The following is a 21,101-nucleotide window of genomic DNA, read 5'->3' as shown; positions in this document are numbered from 1 at the left end:
TAATGTCAAATTACATGCTATTCATCTTTGCATTATTGCCATTTTAGTTTCTATCAGTGAGATTTGTTTGTTCTTAAGAAGATACAGATACTGAATAGCTGTAATATTTATGAATTTATAATTGGAAGTTTTATTTTCCTACCAATAAGAGCAGTTTCATGATCATTTATTTCTTAGGATTTTGGAGATTTTAGGGATATGATAGGGCTAAATCTAGGTTGATTCAGTTTAACTAATTGAGGATAAGTATTTTTTATAGAAAGGACTAAATACACAAGGATATCTAGTTAGTCCCCCTTGCTCCTTTGTCAGTCAGGCCTGTTCATCTGACTGACCATCTTGCTATATGTAGAATTGAAGTTAAATTGGGACCAAATGACAACGACTGCAAAGATGCAGATACCATTTCAACAGAAGCATTTCATCTCATAATTTTAAACTGTAAGGTTCTGAAAGACTGTCACCTGTCCACTTTCCTACTAACCATGAATCAGCACTTTTTAAATGAGTCTGGAGTGCATGAGGTTGTTCTAAATCAAAACCTACATAAATGGTTCTAGATTTAAATTTGCTATGTACTTTATGTAACCTATGTGAGTTATATTTTTGAGGTCACTATCGTGTTTGAATCATTGATCAGAATCTTTTATTGAAGATTAACTAATTTCAACACCTCACTGTTTTTTCCACAAAATTGTATACAGGCATACCTCGGAGACATTGCGGGTTTGGTTCCTGACCACTGCAATAAAGTAAATGTCGCAATAAAGCGAGTCACATGACTGTTTTTGGTTTCCCAGTGCATATAAAGTTATGTTTACACTATACTGTAGACTATTAAGTGTGCGGTAGCATTATGTCTAAAAAGTATACATACCTTAATTTAAAAATACTTTATTGCCAAAAGTGTTGTTCATCATCTGAGCCCTCAGAAAGGCCTAATCTGTTTGCTAAAGGTATTGCCTCAGTGTGGATGACTGCTGACTGATAAAGGGTGGTGGTTGCTGATGGCTGGGGTGGCTGTGGCAGTTTCTTAAAATAAGACAACAATTAAGTTTGCCAGATTGACTGATTCTTCCTTTCACAAATGATTTTTCTGTAGCATGTGATGCTGTTTGATCACCTTTTACTCACAGTAGAACTTCTTTCAAAAGTGGAGTCAGCCCTCTCAAACCTTACAGCCACTTCATTGACTAAGTTTGTATAATATTCTAAATCTTTTGTTGTCATTAGCAATCTTTCAGCATCTGCAGGAGCAGAATCCATCTCAGGAAACCACTTTCTTTGCTCATCCATAAAAAGCAACTCCTCATCCATTAAAGTTTTATCATGAGATTGTAGCAATTCAGTCATATCTTCAGGCTCCACTTCTAATTCTAGTTTTCTTGCTGTTTCTACCACATCTGTAGTTACTTCCACCACAACTTGGCTGTTCAGTGCAAGAGGCCTGCCTTACGACATATTTCAGCTTTTGACATGCCTTCCTCACTACGCTTAATCATTTCTGGCTTTTGATTTAAAGTGAGAGATGTGCGACTCTTTTACTTGAACAGTTGGAGGCCATTGTAAGTTATTAATTGGCCTAACTTCAACATTGTTGTGTCTCGGGGAATGGGGAGGCCAGAGGAGAGGAAGAAAGATTGGGGGAAGAGAATGGCCAGTCGGTGGAGCCGTCATAACACACACATTTGTCCATTAAGTTCGCCGTTTTATGTGGGTGTGGTTTGTGGCGCCCCAAAACAATCACAATAATAACATCAAAGATCACAGATCGCCATAACAAATATAATAATAATGAAAAAGTTTGAAATAATGTGAGAATTACCAAAATATGACACAGAGACACAAAGTGACAAATGCTGTTGGGAAAATGGCGCCAACAGACTTTCTTGCCGCAGGGTTGCCACAAACCTGTGTGTGAATAACGCAATATGTGCAAAGTGCAATAAAGCAAAGCACAAAGTGAAATATGCCTGTATTTTGTTCTAAATAGCATAGATTAACACATTTTATTTGAATGTTCCCTGGTACTAAAACCCATTATGACAAGGACTCAGTTTTCTCCCATGCAAGCTTGCTGTTGCTTTAGTGTCCTCTATTTCGGTTACGGCACCACCTTCCTTCTAGCTTAGAAATGTCTATTACCCCTTACAGGCCCTTGCACTCTACATCCAGAACTTGCATAGACCTTTCAGTTTCACCTGTAAAATATCTCTTTTGTTCATCTAATTTCATCCCTAGTGCCTCAGTCCTAGTTTAGGCCTTTTATTATCTCTTTGTCGTAGTGTGGTAATAGCCTCTTGTCTCTTTGTCAACAATGTCTTTCCCTTCCAGCCCACCTTAGACCTTCCTCAGCGGCCTTAATTTCTTTCTTTCTTTTTTTTTTAAATACATGTATTTATTTTAATTAGTTTCAAGTATACAGTACATTGGTTGGACATTTATATAGTTCACAAAACAATCCTCCCTATTGCTACCTCCCTCCCCTGGCCCTCCACTTAGCCATCGTACTAATGCTAACTTCATTCCCTCTTCCATGCTCCCCATGCCCAACTATCAACTACTAATTTGTACTTCTTTAACCCTTCACCCCATTCTCCTAGCCTCCCAACCCCTCTCCCCTCTGTCCGTCACCAAATTGTCCACTATATTTGTGAGAATTTCTTCTGTCTTAAGACTTCTTACTGTGTCTGTACATATATGGGTTGGAGTCTGATTGAGGAAGGCCCTAAATATCAGGCTAGGGATTTGTTTGTTTTTAAGTACTAAACGTTTGAGCAACAGAATTGAGTTATTTTTCTTGGATGAAATTTTTTTCCCCACTAAAGAAACCACTACTGATTGTTATTACCTCATCTATAACATGAGCACGGTGTCAAAAATATGTTCTGAATGTGGTTCTGACCTAGTATAGCACTTGTTTATATTTTACCTACACATTCACCAAATGCCTTTACTCCTTAAGTAAGAAACTCTAATAAGAGTTGAAACCTTGATCCAATAGGAATCTAGTCACAGACTAGATTCTTTTTGTTCATCGTGAGTCCTGATATCTGGACCATATTTTCATGGTTTTGCCAAAGTATTTTCAGAAGTAGAAGATTTAAACTGTATGTTTACTTTGTAGATATTTTGTGTAATAGCTATAGAAATCTCAAGTATATCAAATACAAATAATGGTGTTAAAAAGAACATGATGGAGACATTTGAAAAATTATTTTTTTGTCTGTGAGCTTAAGAGTAGAGTTGCAATTTTAGTCGAGTAAGTTTTTAAAAATGCTTCATTTCCAATTACTGTAAGAAATCTGGTTTTACACTATTTGTTAGTCGCAATTATTTCAGAGTATGTGTCATCTCTAAATTTTCATTTGATGTGAGAAACCTGGAAAATCCATTCAATTAAAGATGTTAGAATGAATATAAATTTTCAATATAATAGTTTAAACCCCTAAATTTAAAAAGTAAAATGAGTGTTATGGACTTCACACACATTACAGAATCAGAAGTGTTACATCATCAAAGAGGTTGGTGTTTTTCATTGTGATCAATTTCATATCTGGAACAGTATTTTATTATGTCATTTGGATCCTAGAATTTAATACAGAAATAGACAATTTAAAGTTACCAAAAAGATTACTTATATTGAGGAATTCTTTTAAAAGGAAAAGAGAAAAGGAGCTGAATATATTCATCTTGGTAGAGAGACAGTGAAGTAGAGAAGTCTATAAATATTTGGAACTTGTAAACACTAAGGGGGAAAAGATGTATTTTAATTTTATAGCAGGATGTAGCTAACAGTAAGAAGATGAAATATAGGATGACTCATTTTTATGGGACTACTATTCTGGTAGGTTGGATGAATGCCAAGATTTAGTTTATCTCTTTTTCAAAATTATGGGCTTCTTGAGAGCAAGGATCATATCTCATTAATTTTGTATTCCTAGCATTGGCATGTTGTTTCTGCTCATAAGCTACTTGAATTGAATTTCAACAAAACATCTGCAATTGCACATTTTTCTTTAGCAGAGGTAGAGAAATGCTGGCTAAATGATAACATTGTTAAGTAGATTTATGGCTCCTTACTTATAGAATATTACTACTGGATCAGTGACATAACCCAAACTATAAACTATCTCTTTTTCATTTTTGTATCTCAGCACCTAGCACATGATCAATACTAGATCTTTATTGAGTGAAGGATTTGAAGGAATGCTCCAGGACCCTGATCATAGCTCTGTCTTTTAAAAAATATTTGTGAAGGCCCCATCCCAAAACTCTAATTTGAGTTTTAAATGATAATTATTGTTCACAGTAGTGGATGAATTTGTAGTCTTTTGAAGTCTAGAGGCACAAATAACTATATGGTCTACAGATATTGTGCATGGAAATTTTGTGAACTCTAATTGAGGGAGAAAATGATTTTGTATATTAGTAATCTTTTGGGTTTTGTCATTAATGTCTACCAAACATTTTTGGATTTTCAAAATGTCACTTCTGTCACAGACATAAAGACTTATTTATTTTATTACAGGTCTATAATAATAATAATAATAAATAATAAAAACTTGCCAGTACTTAGAATCAGATATGATTCAGTTGATTAAAGAAAATGATGCAATAGATATTCTACCTATAGAGAAATGTATAATATTTGATTTGGGATATTTTGTCATAGTAACTGATACAGAATTATATAGTTTTTGGTTTATTGATATATTTTCTTCCTTATGACATCTACTTGTTCAAGTAGAGTTCTTACTGGATTTCCAACAGCATTCTAAGGTGTTTATGACATGTTGGCTATGTATATTTTAAGTTCGTGTATCTATTATCTATTGCATGTAACAAATTGACCCATAATGTAGTGGCTTTAAGCAACATTTATCATTCCACAGGTTCTGTGGGTCAAGAATCTAGGTGCAGCTTATCTGGGTCCTCTGTTTTAGAGTCTCTTTAAAAGGTTGACTGGGAAGAATCCGGTTCTCTAGTTCACTCACATGGTGGTTGGCAGGATTCATTTCCTCATGAGCTGATTGGTTGGAGGCCTTCCTTGGTTCCTTGCCATAGAGCATCTCACAACATAGCAGTTTTCTTCAGGGTGAGCAAACAAGAAGGCAGAAGAGAGTGTGTGTTAGCAATAGGGAGGTCACAGTCTTCTGTAAGTTAATCACAGAAGTGCCATCTGTTACTTTTTGCTGTATTCTGTTCATTGGAAGTCACAATGTACAGCCCATACTCAAAGGGAGTAGTTACGCAAGAGTGTGTATGCCATAGTTAGGGGTGATTTGAAACCACGTCCAAAGCTGCCTGCCACAGTGTCTGAGAGGCTTTTAAATGATATTTGGATCTTGTTATGGTCCTTTTTGTTTAATAGAAATATAATAAAGAAAATGCAAGAAGTTCCTTCCTTTCATATAATTTTTCTCATGTAAAAAAGTTGCTCAGATGGTAAAAGTTGGGGTTAGTTCTGGTTCTAGAGAGCTAAAATTATTAGAATGTACCAATTATCCCTTCCTTTTTACAAATATTCTTCAATTATTTATTTCCAGAATTCAGTATGTGTTCCTTACTTTTCTCTTCCCCACCTCTTCCTTCCGCTCCTTCACCCTGCAGGTTTAATCTACTTAAATGTAGAGGTTGTGTTCAGTTGAGATCTAGGATTTTTCATTTTGAACATACCTAGAGATTCCATCTTTATCATGTAGATAGAGGCCTGTGCTTATCAATAATATTAGTACTTTCTTATTTCTCTTTTTCACTCATGTGTAAAACAAAGGCAAAAATGTAAAAAAAAAAAATTTTTAATGATGGCAAAACATTGTTTTCTATGGTTGCTAAATTTTAACAGCCGACAAGCAATGAAAGGAACCATGAAGAAGCATGAAATATTATAGTCCTTTAGCCGAAGAGAGCATTTGATGACTTTTTAGGAACGTCACTATATGAAAGTCAGAGATGGCCCCGTTTCTCTTCAGTTGAGAAAAAAAAAATTCTGTCCTGTTAATCATGATAGTTTGTTTAAAATAAGTGCTTGGTGGCTGGAGAATTGTCTGGTAATCTTTGTGTGTAGCACATCTTCTTTTCATACCTTGTCTGACAAGGAGCTACATCAAGTTTTTAATTTTGTTTGTGTTAAATGGAACTGATAAGGTGAATGTGTTATATCTCAAAGAAACCCTTAAAATTTTGCTGTAGCCACCATGCTAGCATTTTGTAAGCATTTTAATAATGCTTTACATTTAAACCTTGCTTACCTCTTATGGGAACTTTGAGATCCTAGACCTAAAAAAATACGTATTTCTAAGATAGCTAATCTGGATCCTTAAACTTTAGTTTCCTTATTTGTAAAATTAGGTTAATGATAGGTACTTTATATGGTTGTTGACCTCCTGGTCTTAGTTCCAGAGTTCCTGAATTCCTCCTAACTTCCCTTCTGTACATTCTTTCTGGATCTCATCAACAATCCAAAGATGCTTTTTTAAAAACCATTTTCTTCTCCAGAATTTTTTTACCCTGATATTCTTCCTAGACCCTTCTGCTTTACAAAGTAGAGCCCTACTATAAATAGGTGAAAATGCTTCTTGGTATTTTTTTTTAAAGTAGCCATATTTCATCCTGTTTATATTTAAATATTGCTAATATTTTTGCCAGCTCTTCATATTTAAAAACATGAAAGTTTTAAAAAAACTTGCTCGATGAGATCAAAATTAGTAGGTGATTCGAATATTTGAATAGCTTAGTTTTAATTCTAACAATTCCATGCTAAGCAAATGAATTTCTATTTATTTTTCATTTGATATATTAAGTTAACATTCTGCTTAAATAATGATGACAGAATGCAGTATTTATTTTAATGTGACTTAATTTTTCTAATTTCTTTCATAATGTAGAGCTAACAAAAAAAAGTAAAGTATAGCTTGGTTATCTTCTAACCTGCAATTTTAGGTGATTTTAGACAGTTACAGATCTTGTCATACCAAAGAATCACTCTAGATTTCTTGCGATGACCTCTGATTCCTAACTAGTTCTTTATATCTGTTCCTCGATAGTCTATGGCTTAGCTGTTCACATCTGCAGTGATGGCCTTTGATGGTGGTGATGTCATTATCCATGTGCAGTCCTTGTGCCTCTACACAAGGCCTTGTGAAGATCAGATGAGATCATGTTTCTTACAATGCTCTGGATGCTGTGACACATACCTTACACATGTAACAAGATATTATTGAAGCATTTTATAGGTATGGCTATGATTTTTGGGGGGGCATGACAGTTTTTTCATCATCTGCACCCATAGTCTAGTAACTGGAACTTTCAGCAGAGTCCTGCACATCTGTCAGTTTGCGTTCGAACACAATGCTCTACCAGCTGTTCCATAGGCAGGTGATGCATTCTAAGAGGGCCAACTTCAAAGGGGATGTGGTTAGACTCACAGTGGCCTATGAGGCCTCTTAAAGTTCATCTCAGGGACAGGGCTCTTTTCATGATCCGACTTTAGCATAACGTTTTAGTAGCCTGCAATGGCAAATACCTGTATCTAGAAGGTTATTTGCCAAACTAACTTAAGAGTCTAGAAGGTGTTAAATAAAAGTTAAATTGAATAAATTTAAAGGTTAAATTGGCTTTATTCATTGATTCTTGAATCGAGCAGCATCCCTTCCGTCTAGCAAGTAAAAAGGAGCTTTGCTGTAGAAGAGGAAAGGTTTTTAAAGGCGGAAAGGGGCGGAAAAAAGGAAATTATTAGCAAAGAATGCATTGTTTCAGGCAAGGTCCCCCTCCTAAGGAGAACGGAAGGGGCCTTTTGGGCAGATTGCCTCACTAGTGCTGACCAGGTAATTCCACATTGACAGGTTAAAAGTTACATTCCTGGGAGCTGAAACTGCAGTTAGGTTAAGTATTAAATCTTGGTTTCCCAACAAGGAGCCTAGCACAAGCGACTCCATTTTGGACCTTTTGTCTCTTTTGTAACAGAGAGTGTATAGTCAAAATATATTCCACAGTGGTGACAATGGCAGGAACTGGTTAGAAACCAAGGACTACAGAAGGAGCTCCCGTACTTTGAGGCCTGTGTTTAAAACTGAAGAATCAATTCAGGCATACTATTTTATTAAATTAATTTTATTGAGGTATAACTTATATACAATAAGGTGTACCCATTTTAATTCCAAATTGATAAATTTGGACAAATGTATATACCTGGGTAATTACCACCATGGGGAATTCTATTTGACTAGCACTAGAGGATGATTGAAGATCCCTTATGAGAATGATGGTATCATCATGAAGAGGGGATCTTGCAAGGACTGATGAGTCATTTCACTGAGAAATTATTATATATGATGGGTATTTTGGGTGATCATATTCTCTTAAGCACACTTCTAGATAGAAGTTTCCTAGAGATAAGGGCCATAAATCAATGGAGTGTTGTGCATTTTCCCAGTGTGCTTTTTCTTCTAATAATCCTGGCCTGGAGTGTCTCTTTAATTGACTTGGGTTCTCTAATCCTGGGTCAGCCACTGTTCATGGACAGTGAACTTGGTTGAGGCTGTAGGTCTTTTGCCTCTGTTTCTTCATGAGTAAAGTGAGAGGGCTCATTGTGATAATTTCTACCTCTGACATTCTCAATTGCTCCTGATAATAAGACTAAATTATTTGATTTGAATATGAGTATCACAAATGTAAATAGAAAACTTCTTTCTACAGTGTTGCTTCCTTGCTGGTGGATTGTCCTCGTTAATGAACAGGATAGAATCTGAATGTCTTTGTAGCATTATTCCTTGCATTATGGTCAACGTGGAATATAGCTCAATTATATTCTCTTAGTGACCTTGAAGTTAGTTAGGTAAATAGCCTTCTAGATACATGTGTTTGTCTTGTTTTTTTATAATGGCTGCTTTTTATTGCTTCTTGTTAGAGAAAAGGAAACCTTATCTCTGCTGTTCAGGCCTGTAACCACTCCTAAAAAGCAAAGACAAAGAGGTGTATTGTTAACTGTTATGCAGCGCTGGGTTGGCAGGCATTGTTTACTGTGAATACTAAAGTTTGATTAACATAGTTGCTTATTACAGATACCTCTAGACCATTTTAAATCAAAATGAAATTAACCACAACATTTAATATTATAGACTGAGCCTTTTGAGCCATGCTTCTCTTGCTCAGGCCCGCTGTAAAAAAACCAAAAATAAAAATAAATAGTGATATTATAGACTGATCCTGATTTACAGAGAGCCTGCATCTACTTGTAGATGTGTAATTTTGAACTGGGAAGGCATTTTTTTTTGCTTAGAAACAGCTCTTTAAATAGTGATTAGGTTCTCTGAATACAAAGGCCTATTTAAGCCACAATATACCTAAATTATGACACTTAAATAGATCTATGGAGCCTGTCATTTTTTAACTAGATTATTTATTTATAACTGGATTTCTGTAGGGGGAGGCTAGTTTATAGACTTAGAATTTACAAACATATTTTGACCTCCTAATATATACCAGACACTGTGCTGGACACTGGGAATACAGGTATAAATAAAATATAGTCCCTTCCCTCAACGATTGATTACATGATGGAGAAGATACACATAAATGGATAATCATAAGATAATTAAGAAATGCTGATGTATAGTCAGGGATCTGCTGTGCATAAGGTGCTAAGTGCACAGAAGAAGAATACCTAGCCAGTTGGAATGGGGGTGCTCTTGGAAGACTCTCACTGAGCTGACTCTAAAAGGATAAGTAGAAGTTTATAAGATGAAAGGGGGAAGTGGTTTGGGAGAACATTCCAGACAGGTGAGACAGCATGAATGAAGGCATAGGGTAAGAAACTGCAGTCACTTTGGCATTACTGGGGCAAAGCAAGAAATAGTGAAAGAAGAGGCAGAAGAGAGAAGCAGGAACCAGATTATGGTGGATCTTAATTGTCATGTTTAGAAGTGTGGATTTTTCCTGTGGTCAGTTGGAGTTGAGCTGTTCAGGTTTTTGCTTAAGACAGGCTGTGTGTGACACAGGGATATGGAGAACTGGTTTGAGGGTGCAGCTTTATCAGGCTATTGTAATCAGCTGGTTGTGAAAAGATGAAGGCCTGAACTACAGCAAAGATAATCAAGATAGTGAGCAGATGAGATAGTAGATAAATATTTAGAAATGAAGATAATCAGAACTGAGGACTGATTAGACTTGAGGGGGGATGAAGCACAGGATGTTCAGACTTCTGCTCTTATTGATAGAGTGACTGAGAAGGGAATACCAGAAAGAAAAGCAGTAAAAATTCAGTTTGAACAAGTTGAGTTTGAGGTGGTTGTGGAGATGGGCAGCATCCTGTGTTACTGAACTCAACTGGTTCGTTTGCCTGTGTGCATCAAAGCCATTTGAGATACGAACAGAAGTTTGCAGCAAAGAAAGTAAAGATTTATTTAAGGAAATGGCGCCAAGTCTGAAGACACAGATGAGCTAGTGCTCAAAGACCCAGCTCCCTAGAGGGAAAATCATTAGTATAGTAGCTAAGGGAGTTGAGTCTTGAGGTCTACTGGTTCTTCACAGGTGAGATAAGGGTAGTGTATAATTTCTTCAGGTCTTGAGGACAATTCTGAGGTCTTTTCCAGAATCTCTCTGTCCAGTCTTATGGGAAAGTAGCCAGGGGGTCATTCCACTTTAGGGCTCAGGAACCGAAACATAATTTAGGTCAAGATGTTATCTTTAGCCTGCCAGAGATCGGGACTATGTGACCATGAGTCAGGTCCGGGCTGCTGCCTTCTCCTGCCTTGGGGGTTATTGATTACACGATGGAAAAGGCTAGGTCTCTAAGGGATATGATTCCTACAACTAGAATTTAAAACTCAAGTTAATCATAAGGACCCTTGGTTTCCACAATTAACATATCGCTAAGATATAAAGTTTGGAGACCTAGAGGTATAGATTTGTGAGTCATTAGCATATGAGTGACGGTTGAAACCCAGAAATAAACTAGAATTGAGATTTTTTTAAAAATCTATATTCGGAAATGAGCTTGGTATATTTTAGGGTAAATGTTTACTCTAGTTAAATTTTTTTTTTTTATTTTAAGTTGAGAACTTCCCTGTTAAAGGACCATGAGTATCAACTTTTGGTAATTTTCATTCATTGATTCATTTGCTCATTCATTCAACAACTATTTATTAAACACTATATGCTGGGATTTTAGCAGATACATAAAGAGATGACAGAAATATCTTCCCTGCCTTTTAAGAGGTTGCAATCACAATATCAGATTCTTTATATTTTTAAGTACTCTACTATTAGTGAGGTTATTTTGAGGGATAAACAGTTATGATAGACTGATGCTTTTAGCAAATGACTGTTGTGTTTGCTAAGAAAAATATGCATGTATCTTTCTCTTAGATGGTTCTTTGCTCTATCTTTTATAATATAGAATCTTATTTATTCAAGGCGAACAATGGAAAACAGTGTAGAGAAAGGAACACAAACTGTGTTTTCTCCTGGGAATGTACTTCTTTATCATATCTGAGGAGAGTTGTGCCACCTCTGTATTTAAATAAAAGAATGCTTATAGCCATTAGTATTAGGCTAGCACTATTCATTGTTCAGAAACTAGTCAGAAACTGATATTCTGCTTTGTTTTGTTCATTGTTCAGAAACTGATATTCTGCTTTGTTTCGTTACTATTATTCGGGTTCGTAGACAGTTGTGTGTGTGTTTTTCTATCTTTATTGGTGATGATAAGAGTCATCTTGTGGGTTACATATTTTTGTTCCAAGTGTCCTGGGGTGGGGAGTGCAGAGCATATGTAGATGGATAATTGTGTATCTTTAGGCTGTTCTATTTATGATGTGCCAATTAACTGAAATAAATTTAACCCTGTGGAAAAAATTGATTCTATAAAAGGAAAAGGCAAATCTGGAGCACATATAAATGTAAATTCAAGAATTAACCAAATTCTGCTTAAAATGCAGATATTTCAAGAATAGTTTGAGTAATCATATTGTTTATTAGATCATTTCTCTGACTTTTGCCTTTAAAATACAATTTAACTAAAACGAACCCTGTAGCCTTGATTTGTCTATTCCTATTTTATCGCTGATAACTTAAATGTGAGGCATCCAACTCCTGCCATTTCCACTGTTTCTATGGTAACTAAAGTGTGCAAACCCAGCACTATCACTTTCTTTCACAGCTGGCATTTTGTGTTCACAGTAAGAAGAGGAGTTTTAGTAAAGCGTAGTCTGTGTTAATTGGGATGTAACTAGGTCAGAACAATTTTGGTATTCTTTCTTGATTCTTTTGGGTTTGTGTGTGGGGGTGTAAGTGCGTGTGCGTGAGCTATAGTTTCTTTTACTTTTTTTTTTAAAGCATATACTTTCACTTAATCACTGTTAAAATCAGCCCTTTGAAAATTAAGTATAGTATCTGTAAACACAATTCAGTGTGAAATCTTGAGGATTAGATGGAGTTGTTCTGAGACTTGCCTCTCTAGCACTGTAGGCCCTTGAGTATTTCCATTAAGAAAGAAGAAATTTATGTAAAAATACTTTGAAAAGTTAAATGCATTTTAATGGTGATTATATCATTTATTTTGTTAGCTCATTTTGAAACATCAAGTGTCTTGTGACCTTAACATTTACGGTTTCACTTTCCGTAGTTTCAGTTACCTGTGGTCAGCTGCAGTCCTAAAATATTAAATAAAAAATTCCAGAAATAATTCATAAGTTTTAAATTGCATGCCATTTTGAGTAGTGTGACGAAATCTCGTAATGTCCTGTTCCGTCCTGCCTGGGATGTGAATCATCCCTTTGTCCAGCATGTCCATGCTCTATAGCTACCTGACCATGTGTTACTTAGTAGCCATCTCAGTTATCAGAGAGAGAGACCACATTCACATAACTTTTATTACAGTTTATTGTTAAAATTGTTTTATTATGTTATTAGTTATTGTTGTTAATCTCTCATTGTGCCTAATTTAAAAATTAACCTTTATCATATGAATGATAAAGGTATGAATGCGGAAAAAACATAGTGTATATAGGATTCAGTACTGTCCGAGGTTTCAGGCATCCACTGGGGTTGTTGGAACTTTATCCACTTGCTCTGAAAGAGACAGGTGATTTCAGTTAAGGGATGCATGTTTAAAAATGACTCTCGCTGCAATTCTAGATAATAACTTGACTACAGCAGCCTTTCTCTGTGGATACTGCCCAAGCTCTGGGTTCTTTTCTCAGACTGTGCAAAAAAGTTCATAGCCATTGCTCCCCTAAACCATGTCACTGCCTCCCCACTCATCTTACCCTACATGGAGACCCCTCGCTTAGAGCTTCCACAGCCTTCAAGTGTGTTATAACAAAGGTATTCTCTACTAACTTCAATACTAACTAGATCTCCTTTTCTTTGCATGTATATATCCTCATTCCATATTGGTGCTCATAGTCTGTTTCCACATAATATTGACTGCAGGAATTGCTAATGAGAGTTAACTAACAGTGATCTAAGACCAGCTTCCTGTTCTCCCATTCAGCAGCTCATAGTATATTTTCATTTTTTATATGAAGCAATTTTTGTTCCCATATCTCATACTTTGTGTTATCTTACATCTTTATTTTTAAAGGATTTAGGCTCAAAATTTAGGAAATTCAAATTATGTAGTAAGTGGTATTTAAGATGGTTTATTTAATAATTTTACTATTTTAAAAACTGCTATATTCCAGAGATCCCCTTCTCAGTAAGGCCTTCAAAAGTATACTCAAAATCTGCCTTTATTTCTTTCCATTTATTTGAGCCTCTTTTACTATGTCTGGCTTCTGTAAATGCACAGAAATTATCTTTTCTGAGTCATCAAACTTGTGATTGTCCAAAAGTTGCCTTTTCACAGCTTTCATTCTGTTGCACCTGAAGATCACCTCTTCTAAACTCTCTTAGCTTCTAGAACCCTCTGCTCTCTCTTTTCTTACCATGGATGCTCCCTTACAGGTTCTTTCATTGGTTCTTTTTCATGTAACCATCCTTTATTCCTCTCAGCATTATTTATTTTATATTTTTTCAACTACCATTTCTCTAATTATAAACAATACCAAAATATACAAAAGCAAACATTATTGAAACATATCGTAGAAAATGACAGTCTTTCCAAACCCTGCTATCAGAGATTAGGCAGAAAATTATATATATATATTATACAACTTATAAAAATTGTGAGTCAGACAGAAGGATAACAAAACGATGCTCATCCTAGTCATGTAAAACCTAGTCTTTCCATGTTCTCATGTCATTCTGTATGATCGATGACATCACCTCCTCAGCCTTTGCTTTACCTTACTTCTCTCCACTGCTTCTCCTACCCACTTCTCACATTGATTCCAACCACATTGACCTCTTTGCTCTTTCTCCATTTAGGCAGCCTGCTGACTCTCCAATGTTTTTCCTAACTTCTTCGAACACCAAGACCTTGCCCTTCTGCAAATCTTGTGGTGGCCCTCACCAACTCTCTCAGTGCAGCCAGACGGTGTTTTAAGTTCCTACCCAATTCTGATACTAATCTGACTTGTGCCAAAGGCAGAAAGTAGCAAGCAAGTCCTCCCTTGGGTTTCTCTCTAGAATCATCAGTGCCCTATCACCCTGCTCTTCCTGACACCCACCGTTCTCCTTAGCATGGTCTCCAGTTCACTAGGCAAACTCCTGCCTCAGGCCTTCCAACTTGCTCTCGCTTTGCATAAACTGTTCTTCCCTTAGATTTCAGCTGGCTCATTACTGCATTTTCTTTAGATCTCATCTCAAATGTTAGCCTTCTCAAGAAACCCTTCTCAGAGATAATTTAAAATATGCTTAAATAATGTTGGAAATAATATTTTCCTAGCCTACTCTTAACAGTGCCTATTCTCATTCCTTGCTTTTGGCTTTATTATAATCTCCTTTGTACATGATCTATACAAAAGAATATTTGGAACATTTATGTACTTCACAAAGCATGACAGTAGAGAGCCTGTCAGATATCCTGAATTTTGAATGTTATTCACTCCTTTTTAAAAATAAGCTTATCACATTTATAAGTATGCCTAAACAGTATATTCTTTAGCTTTGTTTGGTTTTAAGTTTTATGAAAATGGCATCCCGCTGTAGTCTCCTAAAACTTGCTTTTTTTCATTCAACATAATGCTTCCAAGATGCAAACTTTTTTTTTTTTAACCTTTGTTTGTAATACACTGATTTTCACTGCTATTTTAAAAGTCAGGTATGACTTTACCATAATTAATTTCTCCATTTTCCTATTAGCTAGAAATCTGGATTGTGTCTGTATTTTTTTTGTATTATAAACTGTGCTTCTAGGAACATTCTCTGATGTATCTAAAAATGGAATTACTGAGTTGATGGGTCCACAATTTTTCAGTTTTGCAAGATGATGCTAAATTCTTTTCAAAGAAGTTATACCAATTTATTCTCCCACCAGCAATGTATTGGACTTTCCCCTTCCTATTCAACAGTTTTAAATTCTTATTCAGTGGTTTTACATTTTTTAACCAATCTACTAGGTGTAAAATGGTATCTCACTGTGATTTTAATTTGCATTTCCTTCATTATTGATGGCATTTAACATTTTTTCATATGCTTAGTGATTAAACATGTCTCTTCTTTTATTAAATACCTGTTCAGGCATTTTGTCCATTTTTCTATTAGATTGTTTTTCATATTGATTTGTAGGAGTTCTTTATTCTGGATACTAAATCTTTGTTACTTATGTGTGTACAAATACCTCTGCTGGTTTGTGCTTTGTCTTTTCATTTTCTTTATCTTCGATGATTGGAAGTTATTTTAATAGCCAAATTTATCAGTCTTTTTTTAATGATTATTTTTTGTATCTTGTTTAAGAAATTTTTCCTTACCTCAGGGTCAGAAAGATATTCTCCTATATTTTTCTCCCCAAAGTTTTAAAGTTTTGCTTTCCATATTTTAAGTCTTTAATCTACCTGAAATTGATGTGTGTAAGGTATAAGGCAAGGATCCATTTTATTTATTTTTTCCCCATTTGGATAACTTGTTGTGCCAGCAGTATGTATTGAATGGTTCCTTCTTTCTCCACTAACCTGCAGTTCCTGTTCTCTCAGTATCGTGGTTCCACCTAGGTACTAACCCATGGATCAGTTTATCTGTCCCTGTACCAGTATCACCCTGTCTTAATTGCGATAGCTTTAAGATAAATCTTGATATCATGTTTTAAGCCAGATTCCTCTCTTCATCCTCTGTCCCTAACACTTCACAATATCTTGGCTATTCTTAGTTCTTTGCTGTTCCACGTACATTTTTAAACCAACTTTTCAAGTTCCACAATATAAAAAAAACCCTGATAAGATTTTGATTGAAGTTGCATTGAATTTACAGTATGGGGAGAATTGAATGTAGTCTTTACTATAATGAGTCGTTTTATCTATAAACATGAGCCCTTTATTTAAGACTTTTATTTAGAACTTCTTAATATCATTTAAGATAACGTTTAAAGATGTTCTGTATAAAAATCTTGTACATCCTTTAGTATATTCATTCCTAGGCACCTTATAGTTTTTTTGTTGCTATAGATACTGCCTAAAAATTTGTATTTCCTAGCTTTTTTACTGGTATATGGAAATACAGATGATTTTTTCATATTGTTCAGTTAGCCAGTCATCTTACTAAACTCTCTTCTTACTAATAATAATTTGTTTGTAAATACTTTCCATTTTCTATGTAGATAATTGCATCATTTGCAAATAATTTCGGTTCTGCCTCTTCAATCTACATGCTTTTAATTATTGTTTTTTAACGCCGGGCTTATAGTACAATGTTGATTGTAGAAGTGGTAGTGGATATCCTTGCATTATTCCTGATTTTAAAGAGAATGCTTCCAGTGTTTCTTTCTTAATTTTTGGTACCCATTATCAGGTTAAGGACATTTTTTTCTAGTCTAACTCAGTGAGCGTTTTTATCATGAATGGGTGTTAAATTCTATCTGGTGCTTTTTTCAGCCTCTGTCAAGATAATCTGTTTTCCAGCCACTCTCAAGATAATTATCTTTAATCTGTTAATATGGTGATGGATTTATACAGATTTTCTTATGTTAGGCCATCTTGGCATTCCCGTTTCTGGATTTGGCTTAATAATATTTTGTTTAATATTTTTGCATCTATACTCATGAGTGAGGTTGGCTGGAAATTTTCTTTCTCATACTTTGTTTGATTTTGTTATCAAGGTCATACTAGCCTTCTAGAATGTGTTGGGAGCGTTTCTTCTTTTTCTGGTCTCTCAAAATGTTTGAATAAGATTGAAACTATCTGTTCATTGAAAATTTGGAAAACTTGCCTCTTTGATCATCTGGGGGTCTGGTGTTTTCTTGTTTGGAAGATTTTTAACTACAGTTTAAATTTATTTAGCATTTCTTGGTTTCTTCAGGCTTTCTAATCCATTCTGGGTCAATTCGTAGATTACATTTTTTTACTTTGTTTATATTGTATGTTTTGAAATTAATAAAGTTCTTCATAGGGTTCTTTTACTTTTCTAACCATTGGGTTTATAGTTATATTCCTTTTTGTAATTTGTAATGTTGTTTATCTGCACCTTCTCTATTGCTCTAATTGTCCTAGAAGCTTCATAAATCCTCTCTAGTTCGTAGGTTTCCATGCTTATCTTTATCTTTTTACTTCTACATTCTTTTGGTTTATTATGTTGAGCTTTTTTTTTTTTTTTTAACTTGGGCACATAATTATTTTCATCCTTCCTAACAAATATTTCAAGGCTATACATTTTCCTTGTAAGTACAGCATTAGCTGCGTTCCACAGGTTTTTCTAGGTTATACTTTCATTATTTCATTTCTGAGTATTTTTTAACTTCTTCATCGTTTCTCCTTTTTCCTCTGAGTGGTTTAGAAGTATTTTTAAATTTCAAAATATATGGATTTTTAAATTTATACTTTTATAATTGCCTTTTAACTTAATTGCTTTGTGGTCAAAGAACATAGCCTATTTGATAACAATTCCTTGAATTTGTTGAGATCTGCTAGTACACAATCACTATTTGTAAATGTTCCATGTGTGCTTGAGAAAAATATATATTCTCTAATTATTGAGTAAGAATTTGTATATATGACTGCTAGATGAACCTAGCTAAATGTGTCCTTTGGATAGTCTGTATCTTACTAATCTTTTGTCTACTTGACACATCAGTGAGAAAACTATGTTATCATTGGTCTTGTACCTCCCTGAAGTTATATAGTTATATCAATTTTCGCTATATGTATTTCAAGTATATCACAAGTTTAGGAGTGTTGCCTCTTGCTTGTATCATTATATAGTTACCATCTCTGCTCCTAATAATGCTTTTGTCCTAAAAGCTATTTTGTCAGATGTTACTGTAGCTGATCCAGCTTTCTTTTCACAGTTTGCCTGATATATCTTTTAATAGACTTTTATTTTCAGCTTTTATGGTGCTTCCACTTAAGAGGATCTCCTGGAAATAGTATATGAATAGATTTTTTTTTTTAATCCATTATGGAAATAATATGCTTTTAGCATGAAATGTGTTGCTTTAGTCTTTAGGCTTCAGCTAGGAAGTGTTTCCCCAGAGAGGATTTCCTTTTGCTTCTACTGATAGCATCTAGGTTTACTTTAGTCCCCTTGAGAGTCTTGGCTGATTATGGGTAGCAGGCTCAGCTGTGCTAGTGGCCCAAGGTTCAGTGTCCCCACTGAAGGGTATTGTTGGCATCCGCCCTCAGGCCTATCCTGCTTTTCTGTCACTCTGCAGCCACCAGGATACTTTATTTGGGGTGAAGCTAGAGATTGCTTGTGAGATCAGGTATCCTTCAAGGATTGTTTCTTACACAGCATGTGTTTGTTCTGTAATGACAGTGCCCCCTAGTCAGCCATAATACAGATGTGGAAATCTTAGTGAAATCTCTATCATCCTTTGACTTAATTTTTTGACTTCAACTAGTCACAAAGTCCTGTTAATTTCTCCTTTAAGACGTTACTCAGCTCCATAATTCCTTCTTTGTTTCAGCTGAGAAGGCCTTGGACAGAGAGTTTACAGAGGAGATTTACTTGTCCAAAGGCCTATCTTCACAGTTCCTCTGTTTCCAAATGTCTGCAAAAGAGGATGAAGGATACATCTGTAGCCTACTCTTTTCTTTATGTAGCTTTGTATTCCCCTTGGTTTTTATTTTCTTACATCTTGAATTATATTTGGAATTTCTCACTTTATATGAATGATAGCTGAAAACACGTATGAGTTTTAATGGAGTCTGTTGAAGGTTGATCATGTTTTCCTACAGTAGTTTAGAATTATTTAACAAGGAATATTTTATTTGATTCATTTAAATGAAAGTAATTGTGTTGTGATTTGAAATTTTATATAAAAATTTTCAACCACAAGATCTCTGCTGTGGACAGCAAGCAGACTATTTATAATTTGTACAGATTTTTAAATTATTATTTATTACTTCTGTGGGATAAACAGAAATGCTATTCTTAATTCCTTTGTAATTATTTATATGATATAATTTTGAAAATAAGATTTTTCTATAGGAGAGTTGTTTATGGAAAGTTAGTACTAACTTTAAGGATATCAAATGTTTTAACTATATAGAAGGTACTTAATATTTGATTATAGTTTGGATGAACATATAGAAGTGATATTTTCATATTGTAAGAATGTTTTTCTGTTTTAGAGCATGTCAAAAGAATAAACATAGTAATTTGAATGCTCTATTTTTATTTCTAGAAACCAGCAAATATCCTAGTAATGGGAGAAGGTCCTGAAAGGGGGAGAGTCAAAATAGGTAGGTAATTATTTCTAAAATAATTTGTTAAGAAACTGAAGTGACTGCAAAGATGGTTTCCCGTTTTAATATTTATTTAAGTAATTCATTTAAAAATTACTTCTTCATAGTATTTTTAGAAAAAAATGTTGAAAACGTAGATAGTTTATAAAAACCCTCAGCTTTATTCACAAAATAAGGTTCTATAACTCTATGCTGAGACAAGCAAGCCCACAAAAAATTCATTCCCATACAAAACCCCAAGCATGTGTTTATGCCACTATTACTGTCCTGCACAGCCATCCTAAACATAATTTCTTAAATCTTGCTTTTGTCTCAGCTTTATCAAATGTTCTTTCCCTGAATACATCCCACCTACCCTGACCTAATACATATAGATTTTCACAGATTCCCCACGCCACTCCTCCCATCCCTCCTGCCACATATGTCCTTTGCCAGGTACCAAATGAATACGTATTTGTGTATGCTTTCCAAATGAATGTATATGTTTATAGACTCTTACTTGCCAGTCTTAGATTAAGGTACTGGCAGGAGCCTTAATCTGGATATTAAAATTTCCTTTAAAACCCTGAAGTTTCTAAAAAAAATTAACATATTTATACCTCTGACATATTTGGGAGAAAATGAGCTAAGAAATGCTTTATTCTAATTTCTTTTAATAAAAATTATATTTATTGAATGTTCGATGTTTTTTAGAAGGATTTTGAAATAAAAGTTGTTTCATCAACATGCTTTCTTTGCTATTAGAATATACCATGCTAGGGTTGGTGCAAAATTGTGCTTACTTGACCTACTACAAATTCATTCTGTCCTACTTCAGCTGACCCTGCCCTGCTGCTTGGTCTTCTACTGCTCCAATTAATTCACTATCCCAGTTCCTGAAGAAGCCATTGTAAACCTTTTCTTTAAACTTCTACTCTGAGTTTACTGCAATTCAGTCATTCAAAAGTTTTGCTGATGTTAATTAGGAACCAGGTTACTACTTTCTTTCCACTTCACCTTTCTTCCCCATCCCCTTTCTGCCACTCTTCACTTGTTTCTCACTCATTCTTATGTTCTTTTTCTTATAGGCATTTATTGAGCACCTACTTTTTGCTAGACACTGGTGAAAGTGGAAGGGAAATAAAGAATGGTTCCTTCCTGTGAGATACAGTAAAGTAGACAGTTTACTATCCACCGTGATATTTACTTTCATATGTTAACTCATTATTGTAAACAACCACTCTCTGTGGTAGGTATTGCAGATAAGGAAAGCTGGATTTAGATAGGTTGTAGCTTGTTTAGCCTTTCAAAGGAAGGACTTGAATTCCAAATCCAGAGTCT

General features: G+C 34.9%; 1 protein-coding gene across 4 annotated transcripts in view; it reads left to right on the top strand.

Moving 5' to 3' along the window:
* CDK19 (cyclin dependent kinase 19) overlaps positions 1-21,101 on the top strand; it is a 124,601-nt gene that overhangs the window by 81,902 nt on the left and 21,598 nt on the right. For all 4 annotated transcript variants that reach the window (XM_015600119.1, XM_006926072.2, XM_015600117.2 and 1 more), the window contains one exon: positions 19,721-19,778. In XM_015600119.1, the coding sequence (XP_015455605.1) occupies positions 19,721-19,778 (58 nt within the window). The remainder of the gene's footprint in view (positions 1-19,720; positions 19,779-21,101) is intronic.

The sequence above is a fragment of the Pteropus alecto genome, unplaced genomic scaffold (assembly GCF_000325575.1).
Source record: "Pteropus alecto unplaced genomic scaffold, ASM32557v1 scaffold79, whole genome shotgun sequence".
In the NCBI taxonomy this organism is placed as follows: domain Eukaryota; kingdom Metazoa; phylum Chordata; class Mammalia; order Chiroptera; family Pteropodidae; genus Pteropus; species Pteropus alecto.
This window is presented reverse-complemented; position numbering and strand designations above follow the sequence as displayed.